We start from the raw sequence: 13,020 nt of genomic DNA on the forward strand, positions 1-13,020 counted from the left end.
AAAATAAGTCAGTTTATCTAAGCACTCACTTTAAATATGCAGTTTGCTGTAAAACACTGAAGTTGTTTTGTTTGCCCTCTGTTCATTCTCATGATTCCACTCGCAGTGAACTCTTTTTTTTTTTTCCTTTCAATCACAGAAGCAGAGAGAAGGGGGAGAGACAGAGAAAAAGAGATGCCACAGTGCCAATTCATCATTCATGAAGGTTTCTCAGTACACGGTGCTCCTATGTGGTTTGTGGGGCCTTGACTTTTACAAGGTAAAGTGTCTAACCAGATAAGTAATACATTTTTCACCACTGGTTTTAATTCAAAAAACAATAGTAATTAATAAACTATGCTGGAGGAGTAAAGCTGAAGGAAAGTACACCCACCCAAAGCAATGACCTTGGGCAGAGCCCTTCCCCACAGCTGGGGTTTAGTCCTCATGCAAAAGGCTGCAGCACATGAGACAAAAGGAGAACTCTGCTGTGTTGTCAAACCAGGGCTAGTCCAAAGCTGCCAAGCAAACAGGCAACAGTCCTGGCAGGCACGTTCACAGGGGCAACTGGGCCTCTGCAGACTTGATGCCTGAAGTGCACAGGTTCCATTCAGAAGAATCTGGACCAGGGTGCAAACCACCGAGGGTTTGTGTCCTCTGGGCACATGGCTGACCACCCATAGGTGGGGACACCTCTCATAGGAGAAGAAAAGAGAAAACACAGCACACAAGAATTTCATGGACAACCCCTTTCTCCAGTAAGCTCCTTCTTACAGAGGATCCCCCAGCACCTGACAGAGCTTAACACTGTGCTCTTTGTTAAGGAGAAACACTTAGACTCCTGTCCATTACTGGAGAGTAACTATTGAAGAGTCTGTTTGGAGCAAAAAGAGAACAGATTGATAACTGGCATGGCTATCTTTCTGTTCTCACCAGTACTTAAATAAAGCAGTGCTTCTCCCACTGCACAGAGAAAAGAGGAAAGTGAATATATGGCCATTAGTGCACAAGTAAGATACAGAGCCTGGAAGGCCACCCAACAGTCTCTCTGAAGTGCAGTTTACTAGCTAATAAAATATGGATGGTATGCAACCAGCACCACCTCAATGTTTCACTTCGGACTGTGTCCAGAGAGGTCAGGCATGGAATGTCAACCCTCTAGCTTCATTACTCGGGCGAGACCTCTTTTAGCTCATAGGACTTCTTAATTTCATTTCAGGTGGTGCACTTCCCAACAAGGCCTCAAAGCCTAGATCTAGTCCAGGGCCCATGAGATAGGGCAGATGTACATGCATCCATAAGCTAGGGGGAAATATACACCTGAAAGCAGTAGAGTACAATAGTTTGCAGTGAGTCAATAAATGCAGCAAGCAAGCAGAAAGACCGAAAAAAGACACCGTAAAGTACCTAATCAAATACTTTCTACTTAGACCTAGACAACCTCCTCACCTACTTCCCATTCCACTTCCCTCAATCACTCCAAAGCTAACTTTGTCAAAGTAAGGATTACAAAAGCTGGATAAGGGCAAGAGACCGGCATACTTTAAAGATGTCTTTTTGGTCTCTATCAGGCCATCCCATCACCTGAAGCCTTTAGTCAGGGAGTCATGGGATTCCCACACAGACATGATGGGCCTAGACCACTACCAGATCCCTCTCTCCATGGTTACTGGTCATTTCCATCAGAACCCCCTTTGTGGTCATTTCCATCAGAGGCCCCTTTGTGGGGCCCTACAGGACCTTGCCCTCAAACTGAATTAATAATGGTAGGGACTGTTCCATTCTCCGAAGGGAAGTTGAACAACATACTCTAACACCCAAGGAAGAAGGGTCCTGAAATCAGTGCAACCTGGAATGTTTCTAGCCGTGACCACAGAATGCGAGCTCAGACCTACAGGGCTACAGAGACCACATAGGCTCCTGTGCTGACTATGGGCCCCAAATCAAATCAATGGGGTTTACAGTTAACAATATTTATATACTTCTCCCAAATTTGGGAGCTACTCTCCTCCCTGATGCAGTTTTCTAGCCCTTTTTCCAACTATGGCACCATCTCCCCCAAAGAGCACCTTTGGTCCACCTGCATGTTAGCTATCAGACTCAGGCAAAAACTAGTAAAACATGGCCCCTTGGAATATACCTAAAATAGACCTACTAGCTTTTTCCAGAAGGAGACCCCCAAATGTTCATCTGCAATATTCTTGCCTTTAGGTTCACTCATGATTACTCAACAATCTGTTTTGCTTTATATCTTAACTTTTTTTTCAGCCATCAGGTTCCAGATGCTACCATGATGTCAACCTGACTTCCCTGGGCAGATGTCCTGGAGCTCCACCTCCCCAGATCCTTGTCCCACTAGGGAAAGAGAGAGACAGGCTGGGAGTATGGATTGACATGTAAATGCCTTATGTTCAGCAGGGAAGCTATTACAGAAGCCAGACCTTCCACCTTCTGCACCCCATAATGATTCTGGGTCCATACTCCCAGAGGGATAAAAATAGGAGAGCTTTGGGGGTGGGGGGTGTATGGGGTAGGGAGTTCTGGTGGTAGGTAGGAATTATACCACTCTTATCCTATGGTCTTGTCAATATCTCCATTTTATAAATTAAAAAATATATTTATAGTAATTTTCTTTTAAAAAATTTTTTATTTACTTATTCATGAAGATAGAAGGAGAGAGAGAGAGAAGCAGACATCACTCTGGTACATGTGCTGCTGGGGATTGAACTTTGGACCTCATGCTTGAGAATCCAATGCTTTATCCACTGCGCCACCTCCTGGACCATTACGCATCACTTCTTCTAATCTTCACACTACAACAAACAGAGGCAGGTTCCCCAATTTTTCCATAAAGACAGGAAACTGAGCTCTAGAACAATAATATAAAGTGCTTATAAAAACACTGAGTACGCAGCAAGCTCTTTATAAATATTCTCTTCCACTTTGAGCAACTTGCACAATGACACCTACCTCCTAAATGATGGAACAAGATTCAAATACAGTATCATCAAACAGTATCAAATATTTGGTCATGAAAACCCCATCTTTCCAGACTGTCCACCTACTTTATAAACTTGCATTCCTTTAATTACTTGTGAGTTGAAGAAGTTCATGTCTGTCAATCAAATTTACATGGCCTTATAGGAGGTACTAACCTAACACTACCATGACTATTTCTCCCTGGAAATTCAGTTCTTCTATAGTTCAAATGCACTGAGTTGTTGTGACATGTTTTTCTATGCAAAAATGTGTCATGACTTTCCCAACAACTCAATGTATCTCAATCATTGGAAATTGAGCCTGGAACTAGAGTTGCATTCATTCATACAGTTAAACAGCAAAAATACCAAGGCCCTTAGAAATTGTTATAAATAAAATCCTTGTAACTGACTAGAGTTGCTCTGGCTTCAATGAGCACAATGTCCCAAAATTCCAGTTGCCTTTTTAATTTATATTAATGTCACTCTGAAAATTGGAGTGTTTCATAATGTCCAAATATTTCATGATTACTAATACCCTAATACCACAAAATTAACAATTCCTGAAACTTTCAAAGTTGAAAGACTCATCTCAAATAGGACTATAACTCTGCAGTAATTGAAATCAGTGGGATCTAAAGATAGAGCTAGGGAGTTGGGTGGTAGCACAGCGGGTTAAGCATAGGTGGCTCGAAGTGCAGGGACCGGCGTGAGGATCCCAGTTCAAGCCCCCAGCTCCCCACCTGCAGGAGGGATCACTTCACAAGCAGTGAAGCAGGCCTGGAGGTGTCTATCTTTCTCTCCTCCTCTCTGTTTTCCCCTCCTCTCTCCATTTCTCTCTGTTCTATCTAATAAAGACAACATCAATAACAACAACAATAAAAACAACAACAAGGGCAACAAAAGGGAAAATTAATTTTAAAAAAATATTTAAATAAAGATAGATCTAAAATGCCCCATCATGTAACCCACTATGTAATTTCTTTTTAAGACTTTATTTATTTGTTTTCCCTTTTGTTGCCCTTGTTTTCTTTTTTTATTGTTGCTGTAGTTGTTGTTATTGATGTCATTGTTGTTGGATAGGACAGAGAGAAATGGAGAGAGGAGGGGAAGACAGAGAGGGGGAGAGAAAGACAGACACCTGCAGACCTGCTTCACTGCCTGTGAAGTGACTTCCCTGTAGGTGGGGAGCTGGGGGCTCAACCGGGATCCTCATGCCGGTCCTTGGGCTTCGTGCCACATGCACTTAACCCACTGTGCTACCACCCAACTGCCTAAAAATAATAATTAAAAAAAAGACAGATCTAAAATGCCCCATCATGTGATCCACTACGTAATTTCTTAACAGACTAAACAGTCTTAAGAAATAACGTTCACAAATAAACTAGGACTTCACTTAGAAAGTTCTGCAAAACTAGTTCTGCCATGTCTCCAGCCTTGTTCTTGCCATTACTTCTTCTCTGATCATGTAAACTTTTTCTTCTCCAGCCTCTCATTCTGTGTTTTCTCTGTGGCACAACTAAAATATACGGTTCCTCACTCACATTCTTCTTTGTATTGAGGATATGAATGCTAATAGAAAAATCTTTATATATTCAATAGGATCAAGTAATGTTTCCAACAATGATGTGAGAGAGTATGGAAGTCTATTCTTTGTTCTATTTGTGCCTAATGACTATTTAAAAAAAAAAATCAGGTTAGCTTGTTACTTTGGTCTTGCATTATAGGGAATCAAAAGTAGTTCACACTGGTGCACTGCACCAAAGTTAAGAGACTGGGGGGCAGGGGAGGGTTCAGGTTCTGGAACATGATGGCAGAGGATTTAGTGGGGGTTGTATTGTTATGTGAAAAACTGGGAAATGTTATGCAAGTACAAACTATTGTATTTACTGTCAAATGTAAAACATTCATCCCCCCCCCCCCAATAAAGAATTTTTTTTTAAAGCAGTTCACAGATGGGTAAATCGTACTGCTTTTTCTAACATTATGTCCTACCCAACTGCCCCGCACCTTAGAAACTCAGCCCTTTTATTTAAGGCTAAAGGGTGTTTATATGTTTTATCCTTTATCCCCATCATCTTCATTTTACAGAATGAGAAAACCAAAAGCAGAAAATGGATGGCTCAGGGACTCATTCACAGAATCTCTATTCTCCCCCATCAGGCCATGATGTATTCTTCTCTATTCTTCTCTTATCCTTTGAGGCTCTTCTTCCATAATTGTGGTGATAAATAGAATAAAGTATTTCTGAATCCCTTCTCATAATAAGTTTATTAAATTTTTTCTATCTGCCATCTGTGCTAACAGGTTCAAATCCAGCCCCCACAACACTGATGGAAGCTTTAGTGCTATGGTCTCTTTCAAACACACACACTCTTTCTGGGCCTCTCTATATCTAAAAAAGGAAAAAAAAATTTTTTCTACTAATCAATGCACAAAGCAGGCATGAATAAAATAAGAACTTTGAAGATGCTGCAATTCAACATCCAACATATGTGTAAAATGCCTGGCATGGCATAAAAATCACAGCTTTCTTCCAAGTGTTTAGGTAAGAATTCCTGTCTTCCCTTTTACTGGCTCTTTTTTGAAATAATAAAATAGAAGTATTGATGGGTTTCCAAAATGTTCCCTCCCCATAATTTTCTTGCATATCCTCCCAGGCCGCTAAATATGTTCACAGGAAAGACAGTAGGTGCCTCTCCATTCAGTGATAAATTTGCATTCCTGAGAACCTTCTGGAATCATACCACTCATGTGAAACTTTAATCCACTGCAGGATTGCCGATTTAGACTATTTCCCCACAATGCGAGCACTTGGTCCTTTCCCCTTTTGTGGAATACAAACAGCCCCCAGTTCCAAAGACCTGAGCAAGTCGGCTCCAAAAATAAAATCTCCAGAAATTCTCCTCCTAAGTCCTCTGTCACCAAAACTGTTCTGTATCACAACAGGCTTATTTTTTTTTTCTTATTTACTGAAAGCACTACTATCCCTCTTCTCCCCAACCCCCCCCCAGAATTTGTCTCAGATTAAATTTATGTCAGTTCTCAACATTAGTGTCGACATTTCTCAAACCTATAACCTTTTATTATAATCCCATCACGACAACTTCTTGACTTCAACTACTACAAGTAAACTATCTCGCCTCCAAGCTCCTACTCACACTCCTTGTGTTCCAGATTAATGGCCATAAGAAGCACATCTTTGTTATGTACAAACTCCACAGCCTGACAGATAACAATCTCCATAACCTGTACCCGTCTGTTTCCATCCATTTACTGGCCTGGTCCTCAAACATACAACCTTGGCAAACACCCTCGGCTCTCCTAGCTCTATACCTTCGATTACTCCCACTACCGTCAAACTGCTACCAAACTTTCAAACAACAACATCTCAAAATAGAAGGAAAACTGCTGAGGCACAGAGCTTACTGAATACACACTTTGTACAGTTTTACAGGTTATCCCAATCCCATCAAAAGCACAGTGGTTTTAAAACTGTATTTCTAAGTAGAAGAAAGTGAGAGTCAAAGGAGCTTACTCAAGATCATCTAACAACAAACAAGAGAATCCCAAGTAGCCCCGTAACATTACTTTTGTTTTAAGCATAAATGACATGAGATGGTGCAGGGGGTGGCCCCTCAGGTAAAACACAGGACCCGCTTATGTGAAGCCCAGGCTTATAGCCCTAGCCCCACCCCCTCACGAAATAACTCTCATTAAATAAATAAATACATCTTTAATAATGCAAATAGGCAGATCTTAGAATCTGGATGCCTAGGTTTATTTTTACTTGTTAATTTTTTGGTTTTACATGGGCTTCAATGGTCTGAGCTGACTTTCTCAGATACTATCAGAGAGATAGAGAGGGAAATTATAACCGTTATTTTATAATGTATTAAATCACTAATAATAAGATAAAATAATGTGTTGTATATGCTCAATAATTACAAAATCATCATTTTTTTTGCCTCCAGGATTATTACTGGGGTTCAGTGTCTGCACTATGAACCCACTGCTCCTGGAGGCCATTTTTTCCCATTTTGTTGCCCTTGTTATTGTTGCCATTGATGTTGTTGAATAGGACAGAAAGAAATCTAGGGAGGTGGAGAGACAGAGAAGGGGAGAGAATGATAGACACCTGCAGACCTGCTTCACCACTTGTGAAGCGACCCCCACCACTGCAAGTGGGGAGCTGGGTGCTCAAACTGAGATCCTTAAGCCAGTCCTTACACTTTGCACCATGTGCACTTAACCCGCTACGCTACTGCCCGACCCCCAAAATCTTGAATTTTTAAACAATAATTAACCACCAAGCTATAGTAAAAGAAACTCAACTTTTTTTTTTTTATGTATCATGTGCTACTGCCATATGAAAAGCCATACGGCAGTAATATGTTAAACGGTACAAAACACTATCATGGCTCAAACTCAATTAACCTTCTGGCAAACATTAAGTCCCAGATTTAAAAGGTCCAAAATCAAACTTTTTACTTAACCATCAACCATTTTCTATCATTCTCACATGAAGCACAAATATGAGCTATATCTGACCACACCATTTCCTTTCCTATTTCTTTTATGCAGCAACTACAAAACATAAAATGCTTTGCTATTCAATTTAATGTGAAGACACAAATACCCTCAGACTTGTCCTTACTTCACTAAAATTAAAGGAAGGGAAGTGAAAGCTAGTAACAGGTAAGTTTCCTCACAAATTCTTGAGAAGGCCAGGGGTTTGGGTCAATGGTAGGAGGCATACATGAGGCCCTGTGAGGACCTGGATTCAGTAACAGATACTACATAAAAAAGAAAAAAGAAAAAAATGTATCCTCACAATGGCAGGAAAGTGCCTTATTCATTCATTTTCCTCTCATAAAAAGCAATTGAGAGAAATGATCTTTAAGTAGAAGCACGAAACTTTACATCAGGCTCAACCTGACGCTGTTGACTGGCTACGGAAGAAGGGCAAACGCTAGAAGAAGAAGTAGAAGCACGAGAACTCACTCTATAACCTTCCCACAACCAAAGTTTTGTCTGCATGATTGGCATCAAACTGGCTGATTTCATTTACAGGAAGAGATAATATAGTAAGTAACATAACCAGTCACTCTTAACAGAAATAACTGGAAACCATTTCCAAAAAATAAAATAAAAACAACCTTGACACTTAACTATGCAACAAACATACTTTATTTCACTTAATTCTCACAATTTTTCCACTTACAGAATGTCACGGAATAAGCGGCAGCGCTGAAGGCTGAAACCAGCCTAACTTGTACATTTGGAGTCCAGTGTTTTGCCATAATTCACAATTACACAGCATGCATTCACATCTTCCTCTTCATACACACGTTTAAAAAAAAAAAAAAAACGAAGTAGACAGAGGGTAGATAACATAATGGTTATGCAAGCAGACTCTCAAGCATGAGGCTCCAAAGTCCCAGGTTCAATCCCCCACACCACCATTAGCCAGAACTGAAGGGTGCTCTGGTAAGAAAAGGAAAAAAAAAAAAGGCTTCATAAAATATTTATTCTTCCTCCACGAGTTGTCCAGATACTGTATGTTTTTCTTTTTTTCTATTTCATTTTTTGAGTGTATTTTAACACCATTCCCGCCACCAAAGGTCTGTATCCCATCCCCTATAGTGAAGCTGAAAAATCTACTTTCACCCTCCACCCAGAGTTTGTTGGTTTTTTTTTTTTTTTAACTTTGTTGCAATACTCCAAACAGTCAAATTCTACTTTGCGGGTTTTTCTTTTTCTTTTCTCTTTTCCTCCCCCCAACCCAATCCCTCCTACCTCCCTTCCTTCTTTATGCTAACACAGCCAATGCAACTAAGCCTGTGCCAAAAATCCAGTAATGCACTTCTTACCTCCTGTTTAAAGTTTTAGCTGCTCCCACCATCCAATTTATGGGACTCCGGAGTGGAGCTCATCATCTCCGGCCCACGGAGAAATCGTGTTTAGATAGTGGGAGCCCTTGAAAGCCCCTCCCGGAGCCTCTGCTCCTCCGCTCGCCCTAGCGCGCAGGCACACCCCTCCTCGCTGATGCCTCCTCCATCCCCAGCTGCAGCTGTTCTCCCCGGAGAACAACCGCTCCTTGTGGACAACGGGAGAGACCCGCGATCGTCAACCCGCAGCACCGATCCGAGCAGCTGCCCGCGGTGCTGAAACTGCGATCGAAACCGCGCAGGCCACTGTCGCCGGCGGGCGGGGAGGACAGGACCGAGGCGTGTGTGTGTCCGAAGCGGTCGGGGGACACTTCGGGGGAGGTCACCAAAGTGGCCAGGGCGCTCTGGGACCAAGCTGTGTCCGAGGCCGGGGGCCCCGCTTTCAGGGCGGGGAGAGGGGGGCGTGGGGTCGGTGCCCCCCCACACAGACCCGCCTCCGCACCCCACCTCAGCCCCTGCTTCCATCCAGGGCGGACAGAGGGGAAGGGTGGAGGAGGAAGGGCCCGGAGACGAAGACACCAGGCAGGCAGGCAGGCACCCGCCCGCCCGCCCTCCGTTTGGTCCAGAGTCCCCGCAACTCCAGTCGCCCCGCGACTTTGCGCAACTGCTCGATCGGGAGAAGCCTCCCGAACTTGCCCCGAGGGGAGGGGAAACGCAAACGGGCGACTGACAACTTTAGACACACACACACACACACACACACACACACACACGATGCAGGGCGGGGGTGCGGTCCTCTGAGAGCTGCCTGTTTTTACTGTTGTTATTCCTTTCGAGCAAGACTGCCTGGTTTTCACGGCGTCCGGCCAGGGAGGGCTGGAGCGGGGTGGGGAGGGGAGCCACTCAGCCCCCAGCCACCACGCACCCCCACGGCCGGAATCAGGCCCGCGGGGAGATCCCGCCACCCGGCCCCACTTGGCCGGGAAGGTTCTTACCTGGAGGCCCGACCCCGCACATACAGAGGCCGGTGGCCGCGGCGCTGCGGGCGGAGCCCCTAGCAGGACCTCATGACCGAACATCCGCCGGGGCCCACAGCCGCCAGCGTCCGAGGGGGATGGGAGATTGAGGCGGAAGTCCCGCCTTCACACGCACTTGATTGGCCCATAGTCGGAGAGGCGATCGCCCATTGGGCTGAAGAGCTGCTCGTCAAGGCTGTTTCAGACTTTCACGCCGCGGTCTCTCCGTAGCTCCAGCAGAGCTGGGGCTAGAGGGGGAAGGCTGGTTACTCGCCTGGGTCGCGTTCTGGGCCGCGTGATCTGTGCCCCAGGCGGGGCGGAGGAGTTTGCTCCGGGCATGGACGGCAGGGAGACGAAGCGGGACCCGAGCGACTGCCCCTGTGCGACCCCATCTGGGGCCGCCAAGGCTTCCGCCTGAGCGCATACACCCGGCAGAGACCGCTTCCCGGCGACTCTGGGAGGCACTGAGCCTTTGAGTCCCGTCCTGGGGTCCGAGGTCCCCAGGGCGACTGCGAGACCTTGGTGCCCTGTGCCACCCCACCCACCCCCTCCTCCCGGGACTCAGAGAAAAGCAAAACGTGAAATGAAGCTCTAGCTCACCCTTTTAAAATCCCTTGCCTCCTTTGATGAGATAAAACAAAACTCTCCTCCCCTACCACTCTTCTGATCAGCCTTTTTTTTTTTTTCGTCCCGGGTGACTGTACATTGCAACTTAAATGAACTAAATTAGATCATTCACACTGGTGAGCCAGTTACCTGCTAGCCACTTGAAAGAGACGATTGGGGCTTGCTGCAAAGATTGCGCTGGACTCCTGAGTTAAAAGGCCAGGACACTTGTGGTTCTATTTCCCCTCTTCAAAATAATGCTTCTGTAAATGGCTTTGCGTGCTTTAGGGAAAGGGAGGTGGGGCTACCACACAGTGCCATTAGAGGTCACTTTGTAGCCTTGATTACTTTGGGGAATCTGGAGTGTCTGACACACGGAGTTGAAGGGGAAGGTTCTTTCCCTGCTGTCCATCCATTCTTTTGTAACTTTTTTTGTTTTGTAACTTGTAACAGTAGTTCCCCAAATAAAATTTAAGTACAATATTTTAATTAGGTGACAATAAAAGTCATCAAAAAATTTTTTTCATCTAGCCTACGTCTAAATAATCGACATGTTAAAATTTTATTGACTGTGGAGACATCAATATCTGACACAGTTCTGTCTTCAAGAAAACCATAAACAAAAGTCAGAATTGAGGCTATTATTACAAAGGCTGTTGTGTAAACATAATTACAACATTTCTTTAAGCATTTTTTTCCCCAGAGCACTAGTCAGCTCTGGCTTGTGATGGTGATGAGGATTGAACCTGAGATCTCAGAGCTCAAGTCTTTTTGCATGATCCTTATACAGTCTTTCGAGCCCTCTTTAAGCATTTTTTGACTAAATTATCTCAAATTGATTTTTATTACATCAGTGATTCCATTTACATGGCATTAAAAAGTACAAGGAATAATATTGTGCACATTTATGGGTTAAAAAAAGAAAAGGGAAAAGTCAGAAAGACAAAGACGAGTATGGGATGATCCCACTCATAAACAAAAGTTGGGAAAGAAGAACAGAAAGGGAAACTCACAGCAGAATCTGAGTTTTGAGTAGGGCACCAAAGTAAAAATCTCTGGTGGGAATGGTGTTAATATACACTCCTATTAACTTACAGTCTCAAAAACATTGTAAAATTTAAAAGGGGAGATAAAGGACAACTCTTCATTTTTTTAAGATTTTCTTTCTTTCTTTCTTTCTTTATTTATTTATTCATGAGGAAGATAGGAGGAGAGAGAAACAACCAGACATCACTCTGGTACATTTGCTCCTGGGCATTGAACTTGGGACCTCATGTTTGAGAGTCCGATGCTTTATCTACTGCTACCTCCCAGACCACTGTTTATTTCTTGAGAGCTTGTTTGGAGGTTCTAGCAGGGGAGCGCAGCTACTCTTATACCCTCGACCGAAGATCAGTAGGTCTCTATTCATCTCTATTTGGGGACGGCCTTCCTCTTCAACCAAGCACGCAGCTTCGGGAGGGACGCACATGGAGGAAGGGGACACCTGCCTCTAGCCAGCCAGATCAGCCGAATCAACCCTGGCAATCAATGGGGTGACAGATGTCACAGCCAGCTCTCACATCCACCACTGTTTATTTCTTAAAGGCAACTGAATATATAGTTTTTCTCTGTCTGACTTGGTTCTGCTCTTCATATTCTAATAGATTTAGTCCTCTCAGTTCTGAGGAAAGTAATGTTCTGTTTGTTCAGAATTTTTTACTATGCAGAAGCACTGCAAGAAAATGCAAACTGGGTGGTCCGGGAGGTGGCAGACTGGATAAAGCATTGGATTCTCAAGCATGAGGTCCTAAGTTCAATCCCTGGCAGCACATGTACCAGAGTGATGTCTGTTTCTTTCTCTCTCTCTCTTTTTTTTGCCTGTCTTTCTCATGAACAAACAAATAAATAAATAAATAATTTTTTTCAGAGGTTTTTTTTTTTTTTTTTTTTGCCACTAGGGTTATCACTGGGGCTCAGTGCCTCCATGATGAATCTACTGCTTCCAGCAGCCATTTTTCCTTTTTTAAAATTACTTTTATTTTATTTTTTAAATATATTTTATTTATTTATTAATGAGAGGGATAGGAGGAGAGACAGAAAGAACCAAACATCACTCCAGTACATATGCTGCCAGGGATTGAACTCAGGACCTCATGCTTGAGAGTCCAACACTTTATCCACTGAGCCACTTCCTGGACCACTTTAAATTATTTTTTATTTGATAGGGCAGATAGAAATTGAAAGAGATAGAGAGGGAGAGGGAAAGAGAGACACTTGCAGTCCTGGTCATTGCTTATGAAGCTTCCCTCTCAGGTGGGGAATGGGGGCTCAAACCTGGGTCCTCAAGCATGGTAAATTTTTTTTTTTTGAATTTCTCAAAGAGCCTGTCAAACAGTTTACCCTATATTACACCTACGGTTCTGGTTCTTCTCTTTACCCACTGACTGTTGAACTTCACACCTCTTTACTGCTGTTTATAGAACTTTATCTACAGATGCATGCTCAGAATTCTTCTGGTCTGGCAATATAATTCTTGCTCCTCACTCCCAGATGGGATTTTTGGAGACC

General features: G+C 43.5%; 1 protein-coding gene across 4 annotated transcripts in view; it reads right to left on the bottom strand.

The window, feature by feature from the left end:
* The window catches only part of RNF13 (ring finger protein 13), a 79,171-nt gene extending 68,427 nt beyond the window's left edge, over positions 1 to 10,744 (bottom strand). Inside the window, exons 1-2 of one of the 4 annotated variants that reach the window (XM_060197533.1) lie at positions 9,844 to 9,996; positions 8,831 to 9,056 (exon numbers count right to left, since the gene is read on the bottom strand). Coding sequence is in view for 2 of the 4 variants with exons in the window: in XM_060197534.1 (XP_060053517.1) it covers positions 9,844 to 9,927 (84 nt within the window). In the remaining 2 variants the exon portion in view is untranslated. Of the gene's footprint in view, positions 1 to 8,830; positions 9,057 to 9,843; positions 10,365 to 10,620 lie in introns of those variants that run through there. The other 3 variants (XM_016185989.2, XM_060197534.1, XM_007518053.3) reach the window with 3 other exon arrangements.
* Positions 10,745 to 13,020: the final 2,276 nt, after the last annotated feature.

The sequence above is a fragment of the Erinaceus europaeus genome, chromosome 9 (genome assembly GCF_950295315.1).
Source record: "Erinaceus europaeus chromosome 9, mEriEur2.1, whole genome shotgun sequence".
NCBI lineage: Eukaryota > Metazoa > Chordata > Mammalia > Eulipotyphla > Erinaceidae > Erinaceus > Erinaceus europaeus.